Raw genomic sequence first — 23,535 nt, forward strand, 5'->3', positions numbered from 1 at the left:
ATCGCTCGCTGAGTGACCCCTGGTTTGCCAATCCCGAACGATGCGCAGCTACCCAGGGCCGACGAGCCGCAAACACGGCGAAACACGTGTCCTCTGGTGCTGTCGCATCGTTCAATGAGTACCTGTTTCTCTACGTGCAGCCATAGAAGCCATTTTAATCTGTAAGTTTGAGTTTCAAACACGTCTAGCATCATTTACTTATTTTTTTAATGGCTTTTCCCCCCTCTTTATATTTCACTGGCTTGCACTGTGGCATTGAGGAGTGCTCAGTCACCCTCCCAGGTGTATACCGCTCGCTGAGTGACGCCTGGTTTGCCAATCCCGAACGATGCGCAGCTACCCAGGGCCGACGAGCCGCAAACACGGCGAAACACGTGTCCTCTGGTGCTGTCGTATCGTTCAATGAGTATCTGTTTCTCTACGTGCAGCCATAGAAGCCATTTTAATCTGTAAGTTTGAGTTTCAAACACGTCTAGCATCATTTATTTATTTTTTTAATGGCTTTTCCCCCTCTTTATATATATATATATATCTTGATATAATCCTTTTTTTGTCCTGACGAAGACCGTGCCACTGTCGAAACGTCGACCATTCTTTTTTTAATCTATGTGTTAAATTGCCCATTAAATAAATTAGTTTTTGTTAACGTTCCTGTAATCTGTAGTCCAAGTCTTATTATTTCACTTTTATTCAACTTCGCAGCCGTCTGATATATTAACCTATTTGTTCTATATATAGATATATATATATATATAAATATAAAAATGAGCAAATGCTCCATGGCTGCACGTGAGACATATGTTTACTGATCGAGCGTGCCACCATCCCAGCTGTGGACGGCCGTTTCGAGCTTCTTGGCTCTCATCGGCACAGCGTAGGGATGTGACACGCTCTTGGGTCGGCACAAATACTGTGTCTTTGCAAGATATCAATGTTCCACTTCTGGAGGCCGCAGTGCAAAGCCAGTAAATACAGATACAAATATAAAAATGAGCAAATGCTCCATGGCTGCACGTGAGACATATGTTTACTGATCGAGCGTGCCACAATCCCAGCTGTGGACAGCCGTTTCAAGCGTCTTGGCTCTCGTCGGCACAGCGTAGGGATGTGACACGCTCTTGGGTCGGCACAAACACTGTGTGTTTGCAAGACATCAATGTTCCACCTCTGGAGGCCGCAGTGCAAAGCCAGTAAGTACAGATACAAATATAAAAATGAGCAAATGCTCCATGGCTGCACGTGAGACACATGTTTACTGATCGAGCGTGCCACAATCCCAGCTGTGGACGGCCGTTTCGAGCTTCTTGGCTCTCATCGGCACAGCGTAGGGATGTGCCAGGCTGTCGCAGTACAGTAAATGATCTAAGTGAGGAGCTCGCAGTTGCTACTAGTACATCACAAATTTCGGATCATCACCGAAAGAAGTTGGACCATTTCATTCAAAAGAAAAAGAATCACTTAACCGTAAGGAAACAGAAGAAGTTAGCCCGCGATGATATGCCCCTGCCGAATGAAACCGCAGTGACTGCGCCTCCCACTGCAAATCCCGTAGATACAGCACCCGACCCCCAACCGACACCCATTGTTCCCGCTGCAACTCACGCAAAAAATAATGTCGTGAATTTATCATCAGCAACCCTCACTGACCACGAACTCTCGCTTCTTAATCGGGGACTGTCCTTCTGTCCAAACAGTGACCTGTACAACGAATATCAGCTTCATTTGGATTTAGATAACTTCGCAAGACAGTTGCGTCTCAAAGAATATTTTCATGACAAAGCCAGCTCATCGCGAAACCAATTCGGAGCCCCCTCAAATTTCACTCCTGATTCGAACCGAGAAAAAGCTTTAGATATGTACATCAAAGCTGTTCAAAGGGATATCCTGCGAGCCTATCAAAATTCTGACCGCGGTGCAGTGAAACCTAACCTTACTAAAGCGGAGCAAGACAGTATCTCAGCCTTAAAGCAGCGCAGTGATATAGTAATCAAAAAAGCAGACAAAGGTGGTGCCCTAGTAATCATGGACAAGGAAACCTCTATCGCAGAAGGAATGCGGCATCTCGGTTGCCAAACATTCTACAGGCCCCTAGAAAATGATCCCACCAATGACATCAGCACCAAGATCACAAAAACCTTAAAGAGATTGAAGGTCAGTAAGAAAATCGACGATAATCTATTCGAGTACCTCCTGCCAGACGACCCCAAACCAGGCCGATTTTACATGCTCCCTAAAATTCATAAGCCAGGAAATCCCGGTCGCCCCATAGTATCTTCGAATGGCACATCAACCGAAAAAAATCTCCACGTTCGTTGACCACCTCCTCAAAGTCATCCCCCCAAAATCCCCGTCATACATAACGGATACGAACCATTTCCTGCAAATAATTTCGGATATCGGAGTCCCGACCGGTTCCCTGCTTGTAACACTCGATGTTACCTCATTGTACACCAATATTCCTCACGATGACGGCATCCATGCCACTGTCGTAGCATATGAAAAATTTTCCAAAAAACCGTACGACTCTGCTGTTGTAGAAACACTAATTTCTCTAATACTCACATGTAATAATTTTGAATTTGACAACATGCATTACATTCAAATTAACGGCACAGCCATGGGCACGAAGATGGCCCCAAATTACGCAAATATCTTCATGGGTGATCTAGAAGGACGCTTCCTTGGCACCTGTCAACTTAAATCCCTAATTTTTAAGCGTTTTTTGGACGACATATTCATGCTGTGGCCACATTCTGAAGACTCGTTTCTGTCTTTTATTGAAAACTTCGGTAACGTGCACCCCACAATACAATTCACTCACGCTTATTCTAGAGAGAGCATAGATTTTCTAGATGTCCATATAGGCATATCCAATGGCACCCTCGTAACAAATGTGTACCGAAAACCGACTGACTCCCAACAGTACCTATCATTTCACAGCTGCCATCCCCGACATACAAAATAGGACATCCCGTACAGTCAGGCCCTCCGCTACCGGCGCATTTGTTCCCAAGATGACGAGCTGGACGCAAACCTTAACGATCTTCAAAACACGCTGGTCAGCCGAAACTTCCCCCAGGATCTCGTGAAGGACGCGATGTGTAGAGCCCGCCGTACTAATCGCAGTGAACTTCTAAAAAACTCAACACACCCCGAACGCCCCAAGCGGGCTAATCTTACAGTCACCTTCAATAGCGCGATCCCTAACCTTAAAAACATATTGAAACGTCATCACCCAATTTTAACACAGTCGGAGCGCCTTGGAGAAATATTCCCAGAACCGCCTCGCATAGCATATCGTCGTGCAAGGAATCTTCAAGACCACTTAGTCAACGCAAAAGTCAATAAGCCACCTCCTACAACCGAAGGCTGCCACCCATGCAACGGACAAAGATGCCAAATTTGTATTGTAATGCAGACTGCAGACAGGGTACAAAGCACAAACAGCAACTTCCAAGTAAAAATCAAGACTACTTCTGACTGCAACTCATCCAACGTGGTATATCTATTGGAATGCAATGCATGCAAAGCACAATATATCGGCCAAACTACAACATCATTCCGAATTCGTTTTAATAATCACAGATCCGATATTACAAAGAAACCAAATCTCCCTGTGTCGCGTCATTTCAATCAAACCGGCCACTCATTCAAGGACATCCATGTATACATCTTACAATCTGGTTTCCCCTCAGACCGTAGCAGGCAACAGCGTGAATCATTCCTAATCCACAAATTCGAGTCCACGATAAACGAAGACCCCGGCGTATTGTCTACAGTTCGCAGCCTTAGCTCCTAGACCAAGTCCCCCGACCCTCTTTCGTTCTTGACGTCTCTTTGTTATCATTTCAGGTTTATCAGACGACCAAGGAGAACTCTCCTGGAAGACAGCCAACGCTCCTGCAAGTGCTCAATGGACCATTAGCAACAATGCTCCTGCAACATCACCAACTCCGCTCCACGTGCACTGTTCCCCTCTCATTTTCCTCCTTTCCCTTGTATATAAGCCCTTGTCACCTATTTCCAAGTTTAGTCCTGTTGAAGGCAGCGCTGACTGCCGAAACGTCGACCCCTAACTGTAAATCTATTCCTAGCGCCCCCTTAATTATTAATGTAATAAAAGTAGCAAGTGTTTTTAACCCTTATACGGCCTCCCAAGTCTCTTCATTACTTGTAGTCTATTTGTTTTCGCGTCCATCTGTACTCAGTTATACATTCATATATATATATATATATATATATATAAACTCATGGAACGATGCGACAGCACCAGAGGACACGTGTGTCGCTGTGTTTGCGGCTCGTCAGCTCTGAGTAGCTGCGCATCGTTCGGAATTGGCACACCAGGGGTCACTCAGCGAGCGATCTACCCCTGAGAGGGTGACTGAACAGTCCTCAATGCCACAGCGCAAGCCAGTGAATTATAATTCAGGGAAAAAGGCCATTAAATAAACAAGTAGATGACACTAGACGTGTTTGTTATTCAAACTTACATATTAAGATGGCTTCTATGGCTGCACGCAGTGAAACAGATACTCATGGAACGATGCGACAGCACCAGCGGACACAGTGCAAGCCAGCGAATTGCCAGACTGTGGCATTGAGGAGTGTTCAGTCGCCCTCCCAGGTGTAGATCACTCGCTGAGTGACCCCTGGTTTGCCAATTCCGAACGATGCGCAGCTACCCAGAGCTGACGAGCCGCAAACACGGCGAAGCACGTGCCCTCTGGTCCTGTCGTTCCATGAGTGTCTGCTTCACTGCGTGCAGCCATAGAAGCCATCTTAATATGTAATTCTGAATACAACAAACACGTCTAGTGTCATCTACTTGTTTATTTAATGGATTTCCCCCCTGCATTATATATATATATATATATAAAGAGGGGGAAAAGCCATTGAAAAAATAAGTAAATGATGCTTGACGTGTTTGAAATTCAAACTTACAGATTAAAATGGCTTCTATGGCTGCACGTGTGGCTCAGTCACCCTCCCAGGTGTATATCGCTCGCTGAGTGACCCCTGGTTTGCCAATTCCGAACGATGCGCAGCTACTCAGGGCCGACGAGCCGCAAACACGGCGAAACACGTGTCCTCTGGTGCTGTCGCATCGTTCCATGAGTATATATATACATATATATATATATATATATAGATACTCATGGAACGATGCGACAGCACCAGAGGACACGTGTTTCGCCGTGTTTGCGGCTCATCAGGGCTGACGAGCCGCAAACACGGCGAAACACGTGTCCTCTGGTGCTGTCGCATCGTTCCATGAGTATCTGTTTGTCTACGTGCAGCCACAGAAGCCATCTTAATCTGTAAGTTTGAATTTCAAACACATCTAGCGTCATTTTTCTTATTTTTAATGGCTTTTTCCTATCTTTATATATATATATATATATAAAGTATATATATATATATATATATATATATATAAGTATATATATATATATATATATATATATAAAGTATATATTTATTTAATGAGTAATTTAACACATAGATTATATTATGCAATGAAACGGTTAAAAGAACGGTCGACGTCTCGGCAGTTGCACTGTCTTTGTCAGGACAAAAGAAGCACAGTGCTGGACAAAAGTTTACGGAACGCGCGAGCGGCGTATTTCGTCTAGGCAGAGACACCCTAGCGGCGAGCGAAAGCGAGTGAGATCACTCGTTCAGGGTGATGGAAGAGCGCGCTTGTGGCATCTCACCGCGGTAGTAGTGGTAACTTTGCTTTTGAAATGGTTTCGTTTTCGCTCTACTGCACCGAGCGCGAGTTGCTATCGCGGTACAGTGCTCTAGAAGGATATAGTGGCAAATGCGCCGCTCCCCCTCTGAAGATTATCGAGTGGAGGAAACGGGGGGAAAAGGTGTGTAATTGAGGGTGAACGACTGCTGGAAGCAAAGCATGTCCTCGCATGCAGCCTCGTTGAGAAATCAGCGACATACGAAAAGTACGTCAGCCTCGTCCTTACAACGAGCAATCCAAACGGCGATCCCACGGAAGTGTTAGTTAGGCTCGAGGATTCTTGCACCATAAAGGTAAATGTCCTATCGCTCGTTTTGCAATTTAAGATACGAGTCATTGTTTTCATAGGCGCACTGCAAATGCAAGGCTGGAAACTGGGGCCACTGTAAGCATGTCTTCGCAACTTTGCTGTACATGCACAGGTACGTAATTGATAGCAGTAAATGTCTATTTTCTCGTGTCAATTAATGTGAAAATTACATTCGACAGTATCGCGCCTCCCCTTTTGCAGGGAATTCACTACAACACTCCCCCACGCCTTCCTTGCACACACATTAAATTTTGCAACACTCCACCTCACACCAAAAATTCTCACACCAATAAATTTTTCTCTACAAATGCCAATAACCAGCACCGTTTTAGTGTCACTCTCACTGCAAAATATCAGCACCCCGTAGAAGACAATCCTTAGAAAATCTTCGCTCTTTTCTACGCATCTTATGCTGAAACTTCCTACTCTGTCCACAGGTACGGATTAGACAGCGTCGAGCAGATGTCATCTACTGAATTACAGCAACAATGGGGGAAAATGTCCCGCCACAGGAAACCATATCAGCCATGTTGTGTCAAGCACCTCTGCCATGTTAAACAACGTACACACCCATTTACTGTTGATGATGACACCCTTGACGTGATCAGAAAGGATTTCATCAAGGCTGAACCTCCGTCAGCTTTGGCTCTCCACGCACAAGGACGAGTGACATTGCAATCCCAACCCCTGCCGCTTAGTCCATCTCTAGATCACTACATTCCCATGTTTTCTGCCATAGCTACTGCAGAGAGTGTAGTAGCAGCAGTGAATTCCTTAAAATTTCACACGTGCATCTTCCTCGACATGACGTCAGTTATCGTTAGAAAATTTTAATTGGAGCAGCTAGAGTATGAATGTTTGGACTTTTACAATGCTCATATTGTGCTCAATACGTATGAGTCAGCCAAGCTTTGCTTGCAGACCGAATCACAAAATAATTCGCTTTGGCATACATCCAGGAGGCTCCGGATAACTGGGTCCATCTGCCATGCAATGTACACATTTCAGCCTAATGATGTGATGCTGTGGGAACCAAAAGTGGAGAGGCACTACTTTAGTGTGCCATTTAAAGGTAATGCGGCAACGGAATATGGGAAGAAAAGTGAGCCAGCTGCCTTGAAAGCATACAGTGATGAAACAGGGAATGTTGTCAAAACTATGGGCTTTGTTGTCAATCCTTCAGTGCCCTGGCTCGGATATAGTCCAGATGGAATCATCCATCAAAATGGTGTGCCAGAGGTGCTGCTTGAAGTTAAAAGCCAAGTATTGGGTGAGAAACATGCTATTGTGGATTTGGTGAAGCAGAAGAAAGTGCGTTACCTCAGCAGTGATGCTGAAAATATTCGTTTGAAAAAGGGGCATAGTTATTATTCTCAAGTACAGCTGGGTCTCTTCCTGCTTAACTTGCATGAGTGCCACTTTTACATTTATTCAAAGGGTACGTCACTCCTTATCATTGTGAACCGAGACGATGAGTACTTGTGGGAGATGCTCAACAAACTGTACTATGTGTATTTTGTCCACGTGCTGCCAAGGTTGACTACATAAGCTAGAAGGTGATCTAGTACCTCCTAACCTGACCGGATATGCTTCCTATTGAGGGAAGTATTTCAGTCTGAAATCTAGTCACTGTACTTTCGAGAAGCTGATGTGAGATACACTATGCAAGGTACAAGAGTGATTCTTATTTCTGTGCAATGTTGTGTAGTCTGTGATATCTATTTTGAAGTAAAAACACTTATATTTAGAGATAAGCACCAGTTCTGTGTTAATAGCCTCTACAACATTATTGTGATAGATTTCCTATAACTGATGGGCAAGTTAGCAACGCAGCCTAAGGAATGCATCCATTTCACCATAGCAGCTTTGTGGTGATGCGTAACCTGCGTTGTGAATAACTTTTATGTGCATTATATAGATATACAGAAAACATACATACACACTCTAGAGTCATACAGCATACATTGGTGCTGGGAAAATAATGTACAGGGTTCGCCAAGATAAACTTCGGGGTTTGTAACGAAGATAAAACAAATTAGAACAGTGTCGGAAAGCAAAAGTAGATGTTAGAAGACGTATTATGCCCCAAAATTTAATGTCGATAATGCCGCTTCGTCTGTTTCTCTGCGGATAAACGTGAAAATTAAAAAAAATCACCGCTGCCTAAACGGATACACCTGTGTTTCAGTATCTTTCCGGCGGATGGCGAAACGGTCGAACGCGGCGTTGCAGAGTACGATTCTGCATTCAGTTCCACTTGTTCAGATTTCGATGTCGTCTGCAACGCCGCGTTCGACCGTTTCGCCATCTGACGGAAAGGAGCTGAAACACAGGTATAGCTGACTAGGCAGCGGCGGTTTTCCAATTTTCACGATTTATCCGCAGTGGAACGGACCGAATGGCAGTATCGACATAAAATCTTGGGACATAATATGTCCTCTAACATCTACTTTAGCTTCCCGACATTGTTCTTATTTGTTTTATCTTCGTTACAAACCCCAAAGTTTATCTTGGCGAACCCTGTACATTTACATACTACGCAGTAGACCTCTAAAATTTGTCGCAACTGATGATGGGTGCAGATAGATTCACTAGGCCTGCTGCTACTATCATTAAATTGTCAATGTGGGAAAGCAACTCCCATGGAATGGGGCCTCTTAACAACTTGAAAACTTTCAGCCTTTGAATAGCCCGCTCGACGTGGACACGGGCACTAGCAATTTTTTATGTTTCTTTTGCCTCCTGGACCGAGAATTGTTGCTTTTTCCTCAGAAACGGCGGCCGGATGAGACCAATATTACTTTCACTGCAAGCAACATCGATCGCGAACCCTTTATCAACCATCACATCATCTTTGTAAGCGGACAGTTTCTTGAGAATACCAGATTGTTCAATTGTGGTCTTGTCTGAGGCTCTTCCCTCAAAGCCCTCACTGATGTGCGTGATGAGACCTCCAGGAGAGACACCAACAAGGAATTTCACAGTGTGGCATCCTTTGTAGTGGGAATAGGTCTTGATGCGGCACGCAAGGCATTGTGATTTCTCAATCTGCACTTCCGTTCCATCTAGGACCACCCTAACTCGAGGGAACGACGAGAAGCACAGTGGCATGTTTTGCATCACCTCTTCTTTTGAGGGCCAGGAAAGTGCGGCCCTCATTACTTGTGCGAGGATGGGCAGTGTTGAGGAGAAATAGCGGTGTACGGAAGCTTCACTTACACCAAACAAAGGACTCATGCAGTTAAAGGACAAACCAGTCTTAAGACGTACAAGCACGAGGTGTACCCTGCTGTTTGTTGATGACTTGGCCTTAGTACCACTGAAATTGTCTACATGATGCACAATCTTGTTAAGCAGCTCAAAGGAGGGAACACCAGTGAACTTCTGCAAGGCACCTTTGCTCGAAGTTAAGTCTGCTAGGGTGAGTTTTCTCAGTTTTTGTTCCATTGAATCGGCTTGGACTGAAGCATACTTGGAAAGCACAGTTTCTCCTCTTTAGCGGCAGCAACTGCAGTGTACCTCTTGTTCACAAACACCATCATCTTTAGTAGTCCTTGGCAGTTCCAATGACGAGAGTTGCACACTGTCACTGTCACATACAGCAGAGCCACTTTCACATTCAGCAGGCTCGATGTTTTGTGGCGATTCATTGCTACCTAGCAAGGGGCAAAACGGCTGAATAAGGTAGGGAAGTCATGCGTTCACAAAACAGAGTCCCAGCTCACTATCGTTATGGGTGCTAACAACGTGGAATCTACATTATGCTACGTTATTTCGTGAGAGTCAGGTTTTCGTCATTTACCTCTTGTGTCCGTGAGTCGCGATGTTCGAGCCAAAGCTCGTGCTTCTCGAGACACTGCAGAAGCTTTTTGGGCAGACGTGTGGACGCTGTCGTGGCTACGTTTAGGAAGGTTCTCGGACGGCACAGCAGTCTTCTTTAACCGCCTCAGTCGCGGCGTCCAGATAGAGTGATCTGCAAGCGAGTTTGTGTTAATGAACGTGATACTATCAGTTTCCCCGCCGAAAATCAACTTACCAACATTGTGCCAGAAGAAGTCATCTCGCCCAAAATGCTCGCTGCATACATTCATGAACGATGTTAGCGGCTTTCCAATTCGGAGCTTGGCTTTCCACAGCTTACGCATTGCAGAGTCTGTGGGAAATCCATGGAGACTAACACGGCCATTGACTGACCGGTTATGGCATTGCGGAACGCAGCACATTTTCTTACTTTTTGGTCCACGGAGTGCACCTGCACTTGTGCTATCGTCGCCTACGTTTTCTTTTAGCTTCAGTCGGCCCATAGTGGCGGCAAAAGTCCGCAATCTCCGAGTAAAATGCAGTAACGACGGTGAAACGCAAATACCCCCTGCGTGATAACTTCTCAATCTTCCGCTGCCTCCGGCACCCCCGCCGTAGTAACTGACATAAGAGCCGTGGTGCGGCGCCACCATAGGTGAAAGTAGCGAATAGCAGCAAACCATACGTGAATCATAGCTCAAGGTCAGGCCGAAACCCGCGTGCTCTCAACGGCTCCGCCCATACGAGGAGGAAACCGTCACTTCCATAAGGAGGGTAAAAAAAGCAACGCATAAAAATTTCTCCCGCGCGCAATCTAGTGAAAGAAGAAGACGTCACCAAGCCGGAGCGTTCCCCCTTCAGTCCAGGCGACTTGCTATGGGTTTGGACACCGATTCGACGACGAGGCCTTAGCGAGAAACTACTCAAGCGCTACTTCGGTCCCTACAAAGTACTTCGACGCATTGGAGACCTGGATTACGAAGTGGGATCCGAGGGCAGCACTTCCTCTCGACGACCCCCGGGGACTGAAATAGTTCACGTCGTTCGGCTCAAGCCGTACTACAGCAGGTAGCGCTGAAGACTGGCCGGAAGGAGACAACATGACGAGAAAAAAAAAAAAAGAACCGGCATCGAGACGATACCACGTCTACGGAGGAGGCAATGCCACGAATCATCTTCGTGAAACTTCCGGGGCAGGCACAATCCGGTACATCTCATCCCGGCGAAACTGGACGAGTCGAGACAGGGAGGTACCCGGGTTCGAATCCCGGTGCCGGCTGTACTGTCTGGGGTTTTTCCTCAGACACTTTGAGACATATGTCGGCACAGTTCCCTTAGAAGTCGGCCCAGGACGCACATTCCCCGAGGGCGTCAGTGGCGAAGTTGCCCACATACGTGAGGCCGACAACCAGCAAGCCGTTTCACCATCACCACGATCATCCCGGCGCGTGCTGAAGAAGAAGCAAGGAGCTTCCAGCCACATCGCCTGCTCTCTGGCAAACGCACGTGCTATTTCTAGACTTTTCGGCGCGACGCTTAAATGCTTGTGCGCTCCAGGCTGGAGCATTCATTCTTTGCACTCAGTTGTGTTCATAGAGCTATCACTCTTGTGCTTTCGCTACCACGTACTTTAATAAACCGTTTGCTGTTTCTTCGACGAGTCGCCGGCCATTTCGCTTCGTGGCAATATATATATATATGTAATGCAGGGAAAAAAGCCATTAAAGAAACAGGTAGACACTAGACGTGTTTGAAATTCTAAAAACATATTAAGATGGCTTCTATGGCTGCACGCAGAGAAACAGATACTCATGGAACGATGCGACAGCACCAGAGGACACGTGTTTCGCCGTGCTTGCGGCTCGTCAGCTCTGGGTAGCTGCGCATCGTTCGGAACTGGCAAACCAGGGGTCGCTCAGCGAGCGATCTACACCTGGGAGGGTGACTGAGCACTCCTCAATGGCACAGTGCAAGCCAGTGAATTATATTGCAGAAAAAAGCCATTAAAAGAACAGGTAGATAACACTAGACGTGTTTGAAATTCAAAATTATATATTAAGATGGCTTCTATGGCTGCACGCAGATAAACAGATACTCATGGAACGATGCGACAGCACCAGAGGACACGTGTTTCGCCGTGATTGCGGCTCGTCAGCTCTGGGTAGCTGCTTTTTTTCTGCATTATGATTCACTGGCTGTAAGTCATTAAAGCCATTCCTGCATTATAATTCACTGGCTTGCACTGTGGCATTGAGGAGTGCACAGTCACCCTCCCAGGTGTATATGGCTCGCTGAGCGACCCCTCGTTTGCCAATTCCGAACGATGCGCAGCTACCCAGAAGATGAAGCTACCTTGAAGATGAATAGAACAAATCGGGGATTTTCCCGGATTCTACAGGCACGGTCCTCGCTCAAGCTTTCAAGTTTAGACAATGAAGCAATGTTCCCAAGCACGCAGTAACGCATAACGCCGCTACGCATTAGTTAGTAAAAATGTAATGGCGTTACGTTACTCATTACTTTTCTCCCAAATGCAATGCGTTACCATATTTCACTACTCGAATGTAACGCGTTACCGGTAACGCACTACATTATAACGCGTTACTCCCCACCTATGTTCCACAATGACGGCGCCACCTGTGGAGGCCGCAGTGCAAGCCAGCAAGTACATATACAAATTGAAAATAGCCGAAGCTGAGTTCTCGGCTGAGAGTGCACGATCAAATTACAAACATATGCTCAACGTGCAGCTACAGAGCCTCGGCTATTTTCCATTTGTATATGTACTTGCTGGCTTGCACAGCGGCCTCCACAGGTGGCGCCGTCGCCGTAGAACATTGATGCCTCGCCGATGCATACTATCATGGCCGACGAGTGATCGTATTACTTCCCTACGTCGGGCTGAAGAGCTCCAAGTAAAGCGAAACAGCTGTCCTAGGCTGAGAGTGCACTATCAAATTACAAACATATGCTCAACGTGAAAGTACAGAGCTTCGGCTATTTTCCAGTTGTATATGTACTTGCTGGCTTGCACTGCAGCCTCCACAGGTAGCGCCGTCGCCGTAGAACATTGATGCCTCGCCGAGGCATACTATCATGGCCGACGAGTGATCGTATCACTTCCCTACGTTGGGCTGAAGAGCTCCAAGTAAAGCGAAACAGCTGTCCTTGGCTGAGAGTGCACGATCAAATTACAAACATATGCTGAACGTGAATGTACAGAGCTTCGGCTATTTTCCATTTGTATATGTACTTGCTGGCTTGCACTGCGGCCTCCACAGGTGGCGCCGTCACCGTGGAACATTGATGCCTCACCGAGGCACTCTATCATGGCCGACCCATGATCGTGTCACTTCCCAACGCTGGGATGAAGAGCTCCAAGTAGAGCGGAACAGCTGTCCTTGGCTGAGAGTGCACGATCAAATTACAAACATAAACAAAAATAAACAAAATGTAATGACGTTACGTTACTCATTATTTTTTTCCCAAATGTAATGCGTTACCATATTTCACTACTCGAATGTACCGAATTACCGGTAACGCACTGCTTTATAACGCGTTACTCCCCACCTATGTTCCACGATGACGAAACATATGCTCAACGTGAATAGCTTCGGCTATTCTCCATTTGTATATGTAATTGCTGGCTTGCACTGCAGCCTCCACAGGTGGCGCGGTCACCGTGGAACACTGATGCATCGCCGAGGCACACTATCATGGCCGACCCATGATCGTGTCACTTCCCTACGCAGGGCTGAAGAGCTCCAAGTAGAGCGAAACAGCTGTCCTTGGTTGAGAGTGCGCGATCGAATTACAAACATATTTTCAACGTGAAGGTACAGAGCTTCGGCTATTTTCCAGTTGTATATGTACTTGCTGGCTTGCACTGCAGCCTCCACAAGTGGGGCCGTCGCAGTAGAGCATTGATGCCTCGCCGAGGCATACTATCATGGCCAACGAGTGATCGTGTCACTTCCCTACGCAGGGTTGAAGAGCTCTAAGTAGAGCGAAACAGCTGTCCTTGGCTGAGAGTGCACGATCAAATTACAAACATAAACAAAAATAAACAGAATGTAATGACGTTACGTTACTCATTACTTTTCTCCCAAATGTAATGCGTTACCATATTTCAGTACTCGAATGTAGCGCGTTACCTGTAACGCACTACTTTATAACGCGTTACTCCCCAGCTATGTTCCACGATGACAAAACATATGCTCAACGTGAAGAGCTTCGGCTATTTTCCATTTGTATATGTACTTGCTGGCTTGCACTGCAGCCTCCACAGGTGGCGCCGTCGCAGTAGAAGATTGATGCCGAGCCGAGGCATACTATCATGTCCGACGAGTGATCGTGTCACTTCCCTACGCAGGGCTGAAGAGCTCCAAGTAGAGCGAAACAGCTGTCCCTGGCTGAGAGTGCACGATCAAATTACAAACATATGCTGAACGTGAAGGTACAGAGCTTCGGCTATTTTCCATTTGTATATGTACTTGCTGGCTTGCACTGCGGCCTCCACAGGTGGCGCCGTCACCGTGGAACATTGATGCCTCGCCGAGGCACTCTATCATGGCCGACCCATGATCGTGTCACTTCCCAACGCCGGGATGAAGAGCTCCAAGTAGAGCGAAACACCTGTCCTTGGCTGAGAATGCACGATCAAATTACCAACATATGTTCAACGTGAAGAGCTTCGGCTATTTTCCATTTGTATATGTACTTGGTGGCTTGCACTGCAGCCTCCACAGGTGGCGCGGTCAGCGTGGAAAATCGATGCATCGCCGAGGCACACTATCATGGCCGACCCATGATCGTGTCACTTCTCTACGCAGGGCTGAATAGCTCCAAGTAGAGCGAAACAGCTGTCGTTGGCTGAGAGTGCACGATCAAATTACAAGCATATACTCAACGTGAAGGTACAGAGCTTCGGCTATTTTCCATTTGTATATGTGCTTGCTGGCTTGCACTGCGGCCTCCACAGGTGGCGGCGTCACCGTGGAACGTTGATGCCTCGCCGAGGCACACTATCAGGGCCGACCCAAGATCGTGTCACCTCCCTACGCCGGGCTGAAGAGCTCCAAGTAGAACGAAACCGCTGTCCTCGGTTGGGAGTGCACGATCAAATTACAAACATATGCTCAACGTGAAGATAGAGCGCAGTCACCGTGGAGCATTTATGACTGGCCGAGGCACACTATCAGCGCCGAACCAAGATCGTGTCACTTCCCTACGCCTTAATCTTTTTCGAGGACGCAAGCGATGACAGTGTACTCTTTCGGCCCCCTGACATTAAGGGTGAAGGAACGAAGTGTCTCCTAAGGTGCGCAATGCACAGAGTAAAGAAAAAAATATGTTCTTTTACGAGTTTTTGCCTACGATCTATCGAACGGATTTTTGTTGTGAAAACGGCTACGATATCAGGTGACCGAAAGGAACGCATGTTCTCATTTCAACTTTGCAGCTTTTACTGACTTGTATTTCCTGCGAAACGGATAGAGCACACAATTCACCCATGCAACTACGTCATCCATGACACCGATTGTATGACGTCATAGACTGATTCTCACCTAAACTTTCGTGGATCAAAACAGTTCTTCGTATCTCAGAGTAACGGTGCGCTAAAGTAACAGACCTTCATTTATTGGTTATTAATTCATAATAACTCAGCTTGGGTCGTGCATATTTTTTCCCGAGTGTGGAAGAAATCTGCATAGAATGTAAATATTCACAGATATAGAATTCAATGTGCATTGTTCTCATCCTCTTCAGGTAATGCCTTACTGACACTCTTGCTGTAGCCCAAGTTATCACAGTTAATTGATCTTATTGCGCTATATACGGCTGGTAACAAACAAAAACAAGCGTCATTGGACCGCAAGTAACACCATACGCGGGGAGTCTGGCTAAGCTGTAATGCACAAGTTTTGGCACATTTTATGTGACATATAATGTATTATCCCTTGCTAAAACTAGCTTCCTAACTCACCTCATTGTTTCAGATGCCTTAAAGAAATATATCTTAGAGATATCATCTAGCATCATCTGTGAAGCTGTTGAAGACGCTGTAGCGGCTGACTGGGCAGTAGCGTATTTCATCATGTGTGCGGCCCTCTGCTAGCTAACAGAAAGAGATCGTACAAGCAACGGGTGACTCTCCATTCTATCCCAGTAAACCACCGATGTCCCAAGGACGTCTACATGATGTTACCCTCAGGACGATGAAGACATCCTGAGGACATCCTGAAACATAATTTTGACATCCTTGGGACGTACTCAGAACTGCCAAAATAACATCCGCGCACGTCCCAAGGAAGTCCATAGTACGTCAATGACGACCTTTTACGGACCTCTAGTGGACCTTTTTCCCGTGCCTTAGCCAGGCTTACTGGCGTTCTCTGAACATTACATCAACACCGCACAGCAGTGCGTATCAGTGGCACAAACAAGCAACATTAGATCAAACACTTTATTTCGTATGAAACTTTGCGTCATAGCATCGTATTACCTCACCAGGTATTATATCACAGCGTAACATGACCAGCATTTTTTTTCCATTATTATTGAGAACTTACATGTCTTCGAAAACATGATGTCCATGAACACACACAGCATCGGTCCACAAGGGGAAAAACTTAAAGGTATATGCCCGCAATGTCCGAAGTGCGACGCTGAAACATATGTTGAAGCACTGGCATAACCGACGACCATGCTGCACTGTGTTTCGTACAACTGCAGATTTGCGATGTGTCCAGCTTGCCTTTCGTGCGCAAAAATTAACGCTATCCAACTTCGGCTATATTCACTTTTCGCCACGGACTCCCTTCCCTGCCGCGTCATGTGAGCTTAACCTGCAAGAAATGTAATTTCAAAAACACTGCTACAGCAAAATGTCACTGTGAAGTACGCATCGACGTATACGCATACCTTTAGACACAGCGCCTATGGTTGCAGTCTGCAGTAGCCTAGCATTCTCCCTATCAACAGCCCTATTGCCTGCGAAGACGGGAAACGCATGGATAACCACGTAGTAGGAACGTGAATGCCTCGCACATTCACTTCGTACCTTCAAAACGGGTAAAATCTTGAAAATGACGCGGGCGACGCCACTTGGAGATCCATTATTCACATTCATCCGCTACGACGTTTCCACACATCTGTAAAAGAGTCAACAAGGTGCGACACATTGTACTTCCCTGCAAATTCTTTATTAAAATCACTCAGCATTTTTTACATACAGTGGCACAGCCGTAAAGCCGTGGAGCACATGACGAAGTTGCACGGGTGAAGCGTATGCCCAATTTGTTTCGCAGTAAACACAAGTCACTGAAGAGTTCTGAAACGCACTTTAGCGTAACTTACCTGATGTCTTTCAACATTTCTGTGACCTTCCCAGTGTGTGCTGTCCCAACCGCGTTGTTCACCGCAATGAATACGTCGAAAGTATATGGAATTCATAGATTAGACATTAGTAACGGGGCCACTGACGATGTTGCATCTTCACCTTGAAAAGTGCTGGTAGGGTCACGAGTACACTTAGCTGAAAGATAAAGCATAGGGTAATAGGAATCAAAGGGTAATAATCACACTGCTAGCATAAAGTAACAGAACCCACACGCTAGGAATGATATCAAACAAAAGTTGCACGAATCGTACAAACATAGAACTAACCTTTAATATAAGAAATCGCAAGGCTTCTGGACCTATCTTCCAGGGTGCACACATAAAAGCACCCCCAGGCAACACTGGTAGGGCATAAAAACACATTCACAGCAGTCCAGGGCACCAGAGCAACGACGGAACGCGAGACAACGGGAGCCAGAAAAAGGCGTGCGAACGCAACGAAGCTGGCAAGCGAAATGGACGCCGCCCGCAGCGCAGAAACGGCAGGAAGGCCACCTGCCCGCCAGGTCATGCCCCAGCGCCCAGGCGCTCCTCGGAATGTAGCAAGGGAACGGAAAGTCGCGCGAAGACGGGACCAACGCTATCGGAAAGAGGACGTTTTCCTCCTCTTCAAAACACATCTCAATCACCTTCCTACGCCAGCAAGAACCCGATATCGAAAAAAATGCCCCAGGCCCATGTATCAGAGAACCGCCGTTGCCACGGTGTTCTAACTCGAGAACCGAGAGGGATAGAAAGATGCGGCAAGTTTCTACGCGTTTCCCATGTCGAGTGCGTGTGCCCATTAAAAGGAAGTCGGATCCACCGTGGGCTTCAAGCCTGAAGACAGGGACAAAAATCGGTGAACGGTGGTCGGTGTCAGGAATTTCGAGAATGACGTCTTAACCACTGGAAATCGCCGGCTGGTCTCAATTGGAAAGTTGTAGACCAGGGAACAGAGCACGCGCACACAAAATTTCGACTAAATCGGACATCGGGTAATCGACTTACGACACCGAAAAGTGGGAAGCGTTTCAGGGTGGCTCTAGCCAGCCTCGCAGCTCGTCATGCTCTTAAGCCGATATCGGGAGAACGGAACATCGCGCGTCTGCGGGACAAACGCTGTTGGAAAAAGCACAATGAGACCTTCATAATGAAGGCAAACAAGACCATGTGGCAGCAACGGGAAGACTTTTTTTTTGGGGGGGGGGGGAAGCCGCTGGCCCCATGTATTGGGAGGAGTGTGAACGCGGAATCCTCTAACTCGAGAACTGCTAAATTTAGAGAGACGCGGTGAATTTTATCACGTGCTCCGCGTCGAGAACAGTGGGTTCTCCAAGTATGAACCCTGTCCGAGGCGAACTTCTTTCCAACAAGGGCACTGAAGTTCGGAAAAACGAATTTTACTAACGCGTCTCCGCCTACGAGTTCGAAACCACTACAGATCAGTTCCTGTGTGATTTGCGCGATCACACAGCTAATCCAGGCCCGTTCGGACCTGAATTTTGGTCTCGATCCAACAGTCCGGGCGGGATTTACAAGACTTTAAAGGTGTCAGAAGCACCGACGGTTGCCTAGAATTTTCAAATATCTGGACAACCGCCAGGATTTCTCACAAGCCGCAAGGTGCACGCGTAGGGGGATGGAAGGGAAATTCGTCACAAGAAACAGCATCCCGATATCGCCGCTGCAGGCCAAGATATTAGACACGGGAACCCATCGCGAAACACCGCGATGTCACTCTGATGGGGTTAAACCATCACTGGATGGCTAAAAGACGCCGCGGTATCAACCGCCACCTCAAGTGGCATGTGCAGTGCTCAGTTGGAATCTCTATGCATATCTGATCTATTCTGACCGATGATGTCACTACGGTGCCTTAGGGGACCTGGGCACATTCTTCTTATTTGTCCATGCTACCAACCTTCCCGAACCGCGCTCTCTCAGATCCTTAGTCAGTTGGAATTTCACCCTTTCTATCTCTATGAAAATTGCTTGGCCCCTGGTGAAATCCAGCCCATCAATACTCTGTGATGAGAGCTTTTTTGGTCTTTTTAGACACGTCAGGACTTCGATCCTTATGGTGAAGGGGCACATTTCATCGCATTTTATGCCAGTGGGCTCGGGTATCCACACTAGCGACGAAACCCCTCATTATTAACCTTAGAAATAAAGTTGTTGTTTTATTGATACTCTAGGCCAATTCCTTCAATTGGTTTCGCATTCTTTGAACTGGTGCAGTGTGTACAAAACATGTTGGATTACATTAAATCAAGTGGAAATCAGCGTTTAGCATTTATATCCATTAAGATAATTCATTGAATTGCTTCTTTATTCCGTGGGTACGGTCTTCGCCACACAACATAGTGGAACATGATGTCGCGAAGGTATAGCTTCTCTTCAAAAACCCTGATTCTGTCAGTGAGGAACTTGTACCTGACGGCTACATAATGAACGAATTGACTGTCTGATTTGTCTTTGGATCTCGTTGGAATTGTGGCGACAATTCAATGATGTTATGTCTTCTCGTTCCGGCAGGGAAGCACATCTGGAGATGTTGTTGTGTGTGTTCCGTTCTACATGGAGATATTGCAAGAGATATCGAGGTCTTCTCGGCCTTCCCAACTACCTTTTTTAGCACTACAGTAAAATGAAACAGAAGCTAGATACTGTGGTACATCTGCTAAGCTCGGACCATGTCGGGAGTTTCTTTGTAAATTCAGATGAATAATTTTTGTGTGTTGCCACTTCGGTAACACGGATAAAAATTAATGTCACTGTTTTAGTTTCTTGCTGCACGCTGTTGAACGTTATCATAAGGATACAAAAATATAATGAGCATCGAAAGTATGTTTGTATTCTACTTCTAAATCAACATCCGATCGGGACGCCACTTCGAAGTCCCAGCGATATCATTAAAATACATCCTGGCTAGACAACGCTAGGACGTTTCGAATGACGTCTTATTTACATCATTGGGACATTTTTCGCGGATCAGGACTTCGGGATCTTTTCAGGACGTCCATGGGACATCGGTGGTTTACTGGGATCCATCTCTCAGCATATGCGCCCAGTCCTGTTTGCGCTAGGGTGTCGCCCCGACAAAAGTGCGACACCCCCGTGTTCGGCACACTTTTGTCCCAAGCTGTACTTGAAGTGGAGAATTGACAAAACTGCACCGTCGTGATATGCTTGAGGAACGGAAGCGATAGGAAATGTATCCAAACGGGGCGTTGTGTCCGAGAAACACGGGAAAGACACGGACACGCAGTAGTCTCCACTGTGCGGCCACACGGACTCGGGCACTGTTAGCAACAGCCTTGAGCCCCCCAATGCTGGATCCTGTTTTACCCACTTGAAATTTCGATATGACACGGAGTAGAAAGCTCTGTTGTCTGAGAAGACACGAACTTCAAGACGTGTGAAAACACGCCACTCGCGAGGAAATACGATAGTGTGTATGTCCCACATGAACTGGAGTGGAAACTGTGAAAAATGCGAAAAAACAACAACAGGAAACATAAAAAAGCAAGCAAATATCTGGCACTGTGTTCCAGATATCTGCTAATTTTTTTTTTTTTTCTCCCGGATGATCACCTAGTAAAAATGCGGTTCCAACAGGGACGCATTTCACTTACGTGAAGAACGTCACTAGTGTGAAACCGAGATATTAACTCAGCACGCGCCCCAGAGAAATACACTGGCCTTGAATAGACACACAAGCAGTTCGCTTGTTGTTCCAAGTCAAGGTCTGGGTACGCCCGCATTTCCTCGAGAAGAGCGATACGTGTCAGTAGACAGGATGTGATGCGTACTTCCGTGACAAACTGCCAGAGGCGATTCGATCGTACTAGCAAGATATACTTGGCGCCATCTACGGGCAGGCACATCGGCGACTACACGTGACAGCGGCCGATCAGCCATGCCAGTCTTTCTAGCTCACCATAGTACTAGTACGAAGTGTAGGAATTGCGAAGTGTAAACGGGCAATCAAGTGAACTGTGACCGATTTTCGTTTCGTGTTTTCTCTAGTGGGGGCAACTTCCAAACGGTAAAAACACGAGACAAGGAAGGAAGGACAAATACATGACGTTCTCTAAAACAAGTTCGTTCAGTTCAAACGTCTAACTCGTTCACACTGAACGAAGCATGGACGAACGGCACCACTACACAGAAGTATTCTTGTACGAGGAGTTGAAGCTTGCATAATATCGTATTATTTTATTTCATTTCATTTCATTATGAGGAAAAGAGAGGTTGGCAAGCAGTAGCGTAGCGTATCATGAAAATCTGGACACGAAAGTCCGTATACATCCTCAGGAGAGCCTGCTTGTGTTTTTATTTATTTTTACTGCCTATTTTGCCTATTTGCTTCTTGGAATATAAACGGCCACCTATTTCTGCCCATTTTAGTGCCTAAATATCCGGGTCGTAATGATGAGCCAAATTATGGGACGTCCGGGGACGCCGGTGTTCTATTGAAAATTCATAGGATAAATCGAACCTTGCGGTTCTCGATCATTTCTAGCTGATCCATTAATGCAATGATGTAGTATCTTAATGTAAATGACGACAATGTCTACTGGAGATGCACCGCGGGAAACTTCCCCAATAGGAACTTAAAAAGAAAAACAGAAAAAACTATATACTTTCAACGCTGCAGACGCCTGTCTCGCGATCAAGTGAGGCAGACGATAAGCACATGTGCCCATATTCCGGAACTGATAAACTTCCACGTAGTGTTTCGCGTGATTTACCCATGCTTTTATCACTCATTGCTTACATGTTCTAATGATGGACATTGCCTGTCAGCCGATTGTACGCGAACTTCAATCCCAATTTTGGATGCTTCAGATAATAGAGAGTTTTAGTGTATCGTACGCTATCGCCTTTGCGTACGTAGGGGATAGCGTAGTGGTTCTGCGCAGTGCGCGAAGCTCTCTTTATGTTTTGCGCGTGCGCATAACCACCAACGCTATTCCTTACGTACGCAAAGGCGATAGCGTACTATCCACTAAAACTCACTATTAAGTTGTTGAAGTGAAGAGAGAACGTTGAATCTTGTGAATCTTGAATCTGCGAAGAAAATTATACAGAATACGCTCCTTGTCTGGGAGCTTGTGAACCTCAATGAGCGCCTAACTAGTCTGAGATGTATTTCCGCTCGACCGGTCCCGGCACAATAGAGTTTTAGTATATCGTACGCTATCGCATTTGCTGTGTAAGGGGTCGAGTTGGTGGTTATATGCGCACACGCAATACATAAATAGAGCGTTCAGTATTGCGCAGAACCACCATGCTATCGCGTACGTACGCAAACACACCAGCGTACAATATACTAAAACTCAGTGTTCTTCTCGTACGCAGTAGAGCGTTCGTGTACGCTGTCCCACGTCGCAGTGATGTACTATGCAACGTGGATACAACATACGGGCAAAAAACATAATACGAAGCGGTTTTGCAGAACGAAAAACGAAGCCGATCTTCTCAAGGTGCCCTAAAAACAAGGAGGTGTTTCTGTAGCAATCTGTCAAGCGCCGTATACAGTGAACCACATGTAACTTAGAGGGAAGTACTGGCTGCCCCAGGTACCCGATGGTGGCTAAAAAAAAAATTAACTTGCATATATCTCCAGCCTTCTAACGAACACTGGTGTTAGCGTCCAACTGCAACTAACGCGTCACTTCTTCAAGTGTCTCGTACTTTGTACGCCGTTCCTGACGATATCGGCCGTTATCCCTATGCAGCGATTGCGTCGTCTATCCGCAAGCAATCAGAAGACAAGTTTCCTCTTGAACGCTCCATTTTGCACTGGGAGATAAATATGAGATTAATTCTACCAGTAACCTCTCAGAATTGTTTCGCGAAAATCCGTGGCTGAATAATTCGTGAACAGGTGGCGCCATCGAAGAAATTTCTTTTTACGCTGTGCTGATAAGAGCCAACTAACTCGAAACGGCCGTCCATAGCTGGGATTGTGTCACGCTTGACTTGTAAACATATGCCTCACGTGCAGTCATGGAGCATTCGCTCATTTTTATAATTGTATCTGGGCCTACTGGCTTTGCCCAGCGGCCTCCAGAGGTGTTGCTACACAGTAAATCGAAAAACAACCTTTCTACACAAAAAAGGTGTTTTAAGTGATATACACTTTTTTACTGCACTGACCATGATGAAGAGTGTAACAGGCAGTTTTTAGGAAATAGTTTTTAAAAAAGCACCCTTTTTAACTCCAGATGCTGGGATCAGAAAAGGTGCTGAAGTGATTTATACCCTTCTGCACCCCGTG

General features: G+C 46.2%; 1 protein-coding gene and 1 long non-coding RNA gene across 2 annotated transcripts; both read right to left on the minus strand.

Annotated features, from left to right (window-relative positions):
• Positions 1-8,789: 8,789 nt before the first annotated feature.
• LOC135393283 (uncharacterized) lies at positions 8,790-10,369 on the minus strand. Its single transcript, XM_064623760.1, has 5 exons — positions 10,297-10,369; positions 10,102-10,218; positions 9,868-10,038; positions 9,585-9,721; positions 8,790-9,536 (listed from the first exon to the last, which is right to left on the minus strand). Exons 1-5 carry the CDS (start codon positions 10,367-10,369, stop codon positions 8,790-8,792), a joined length of 1,245 nt encoding a protein of 414 aa, XP_064479830.1.
• A 6,233-nt stretch (positions 10,370-16,602) lies between these two features.
• LOC135375093 (uncharacterized) lies at positions 16,603-16,994 on the minus strand. Its single transcript, XR_010417160.1, has 3 exons — positions 16,930-16,994; positions 16,791-16,859; positions 16,603-16,714 (listed from the first exon to the last, which is right to left on the minus strand). It is a non-coding gene; the product is annotated as an uncharacterized LOC135375093 (long non-coding RNA).
• Between the last annotated feature and the right edge of the window lie 6,541 nt (positions 16,995-23,535).

The sequence above is a fragment of the Ornithodoros turicata genome, chromosome 1 (genome assembly GCF_037126465.1).
Source record: "Ornithodoros turicata isolate Travis chromosome 1, ASM3712646v1, whole genome shotgun sequence".
NCBI classification, from domain to species: domain Eukaryota; kingdom Metazoa; phylum Arthropoda; class Arachnida; order Ixodida; family Argasidae; genus Ornithodoros; species Ornithodoros turicata.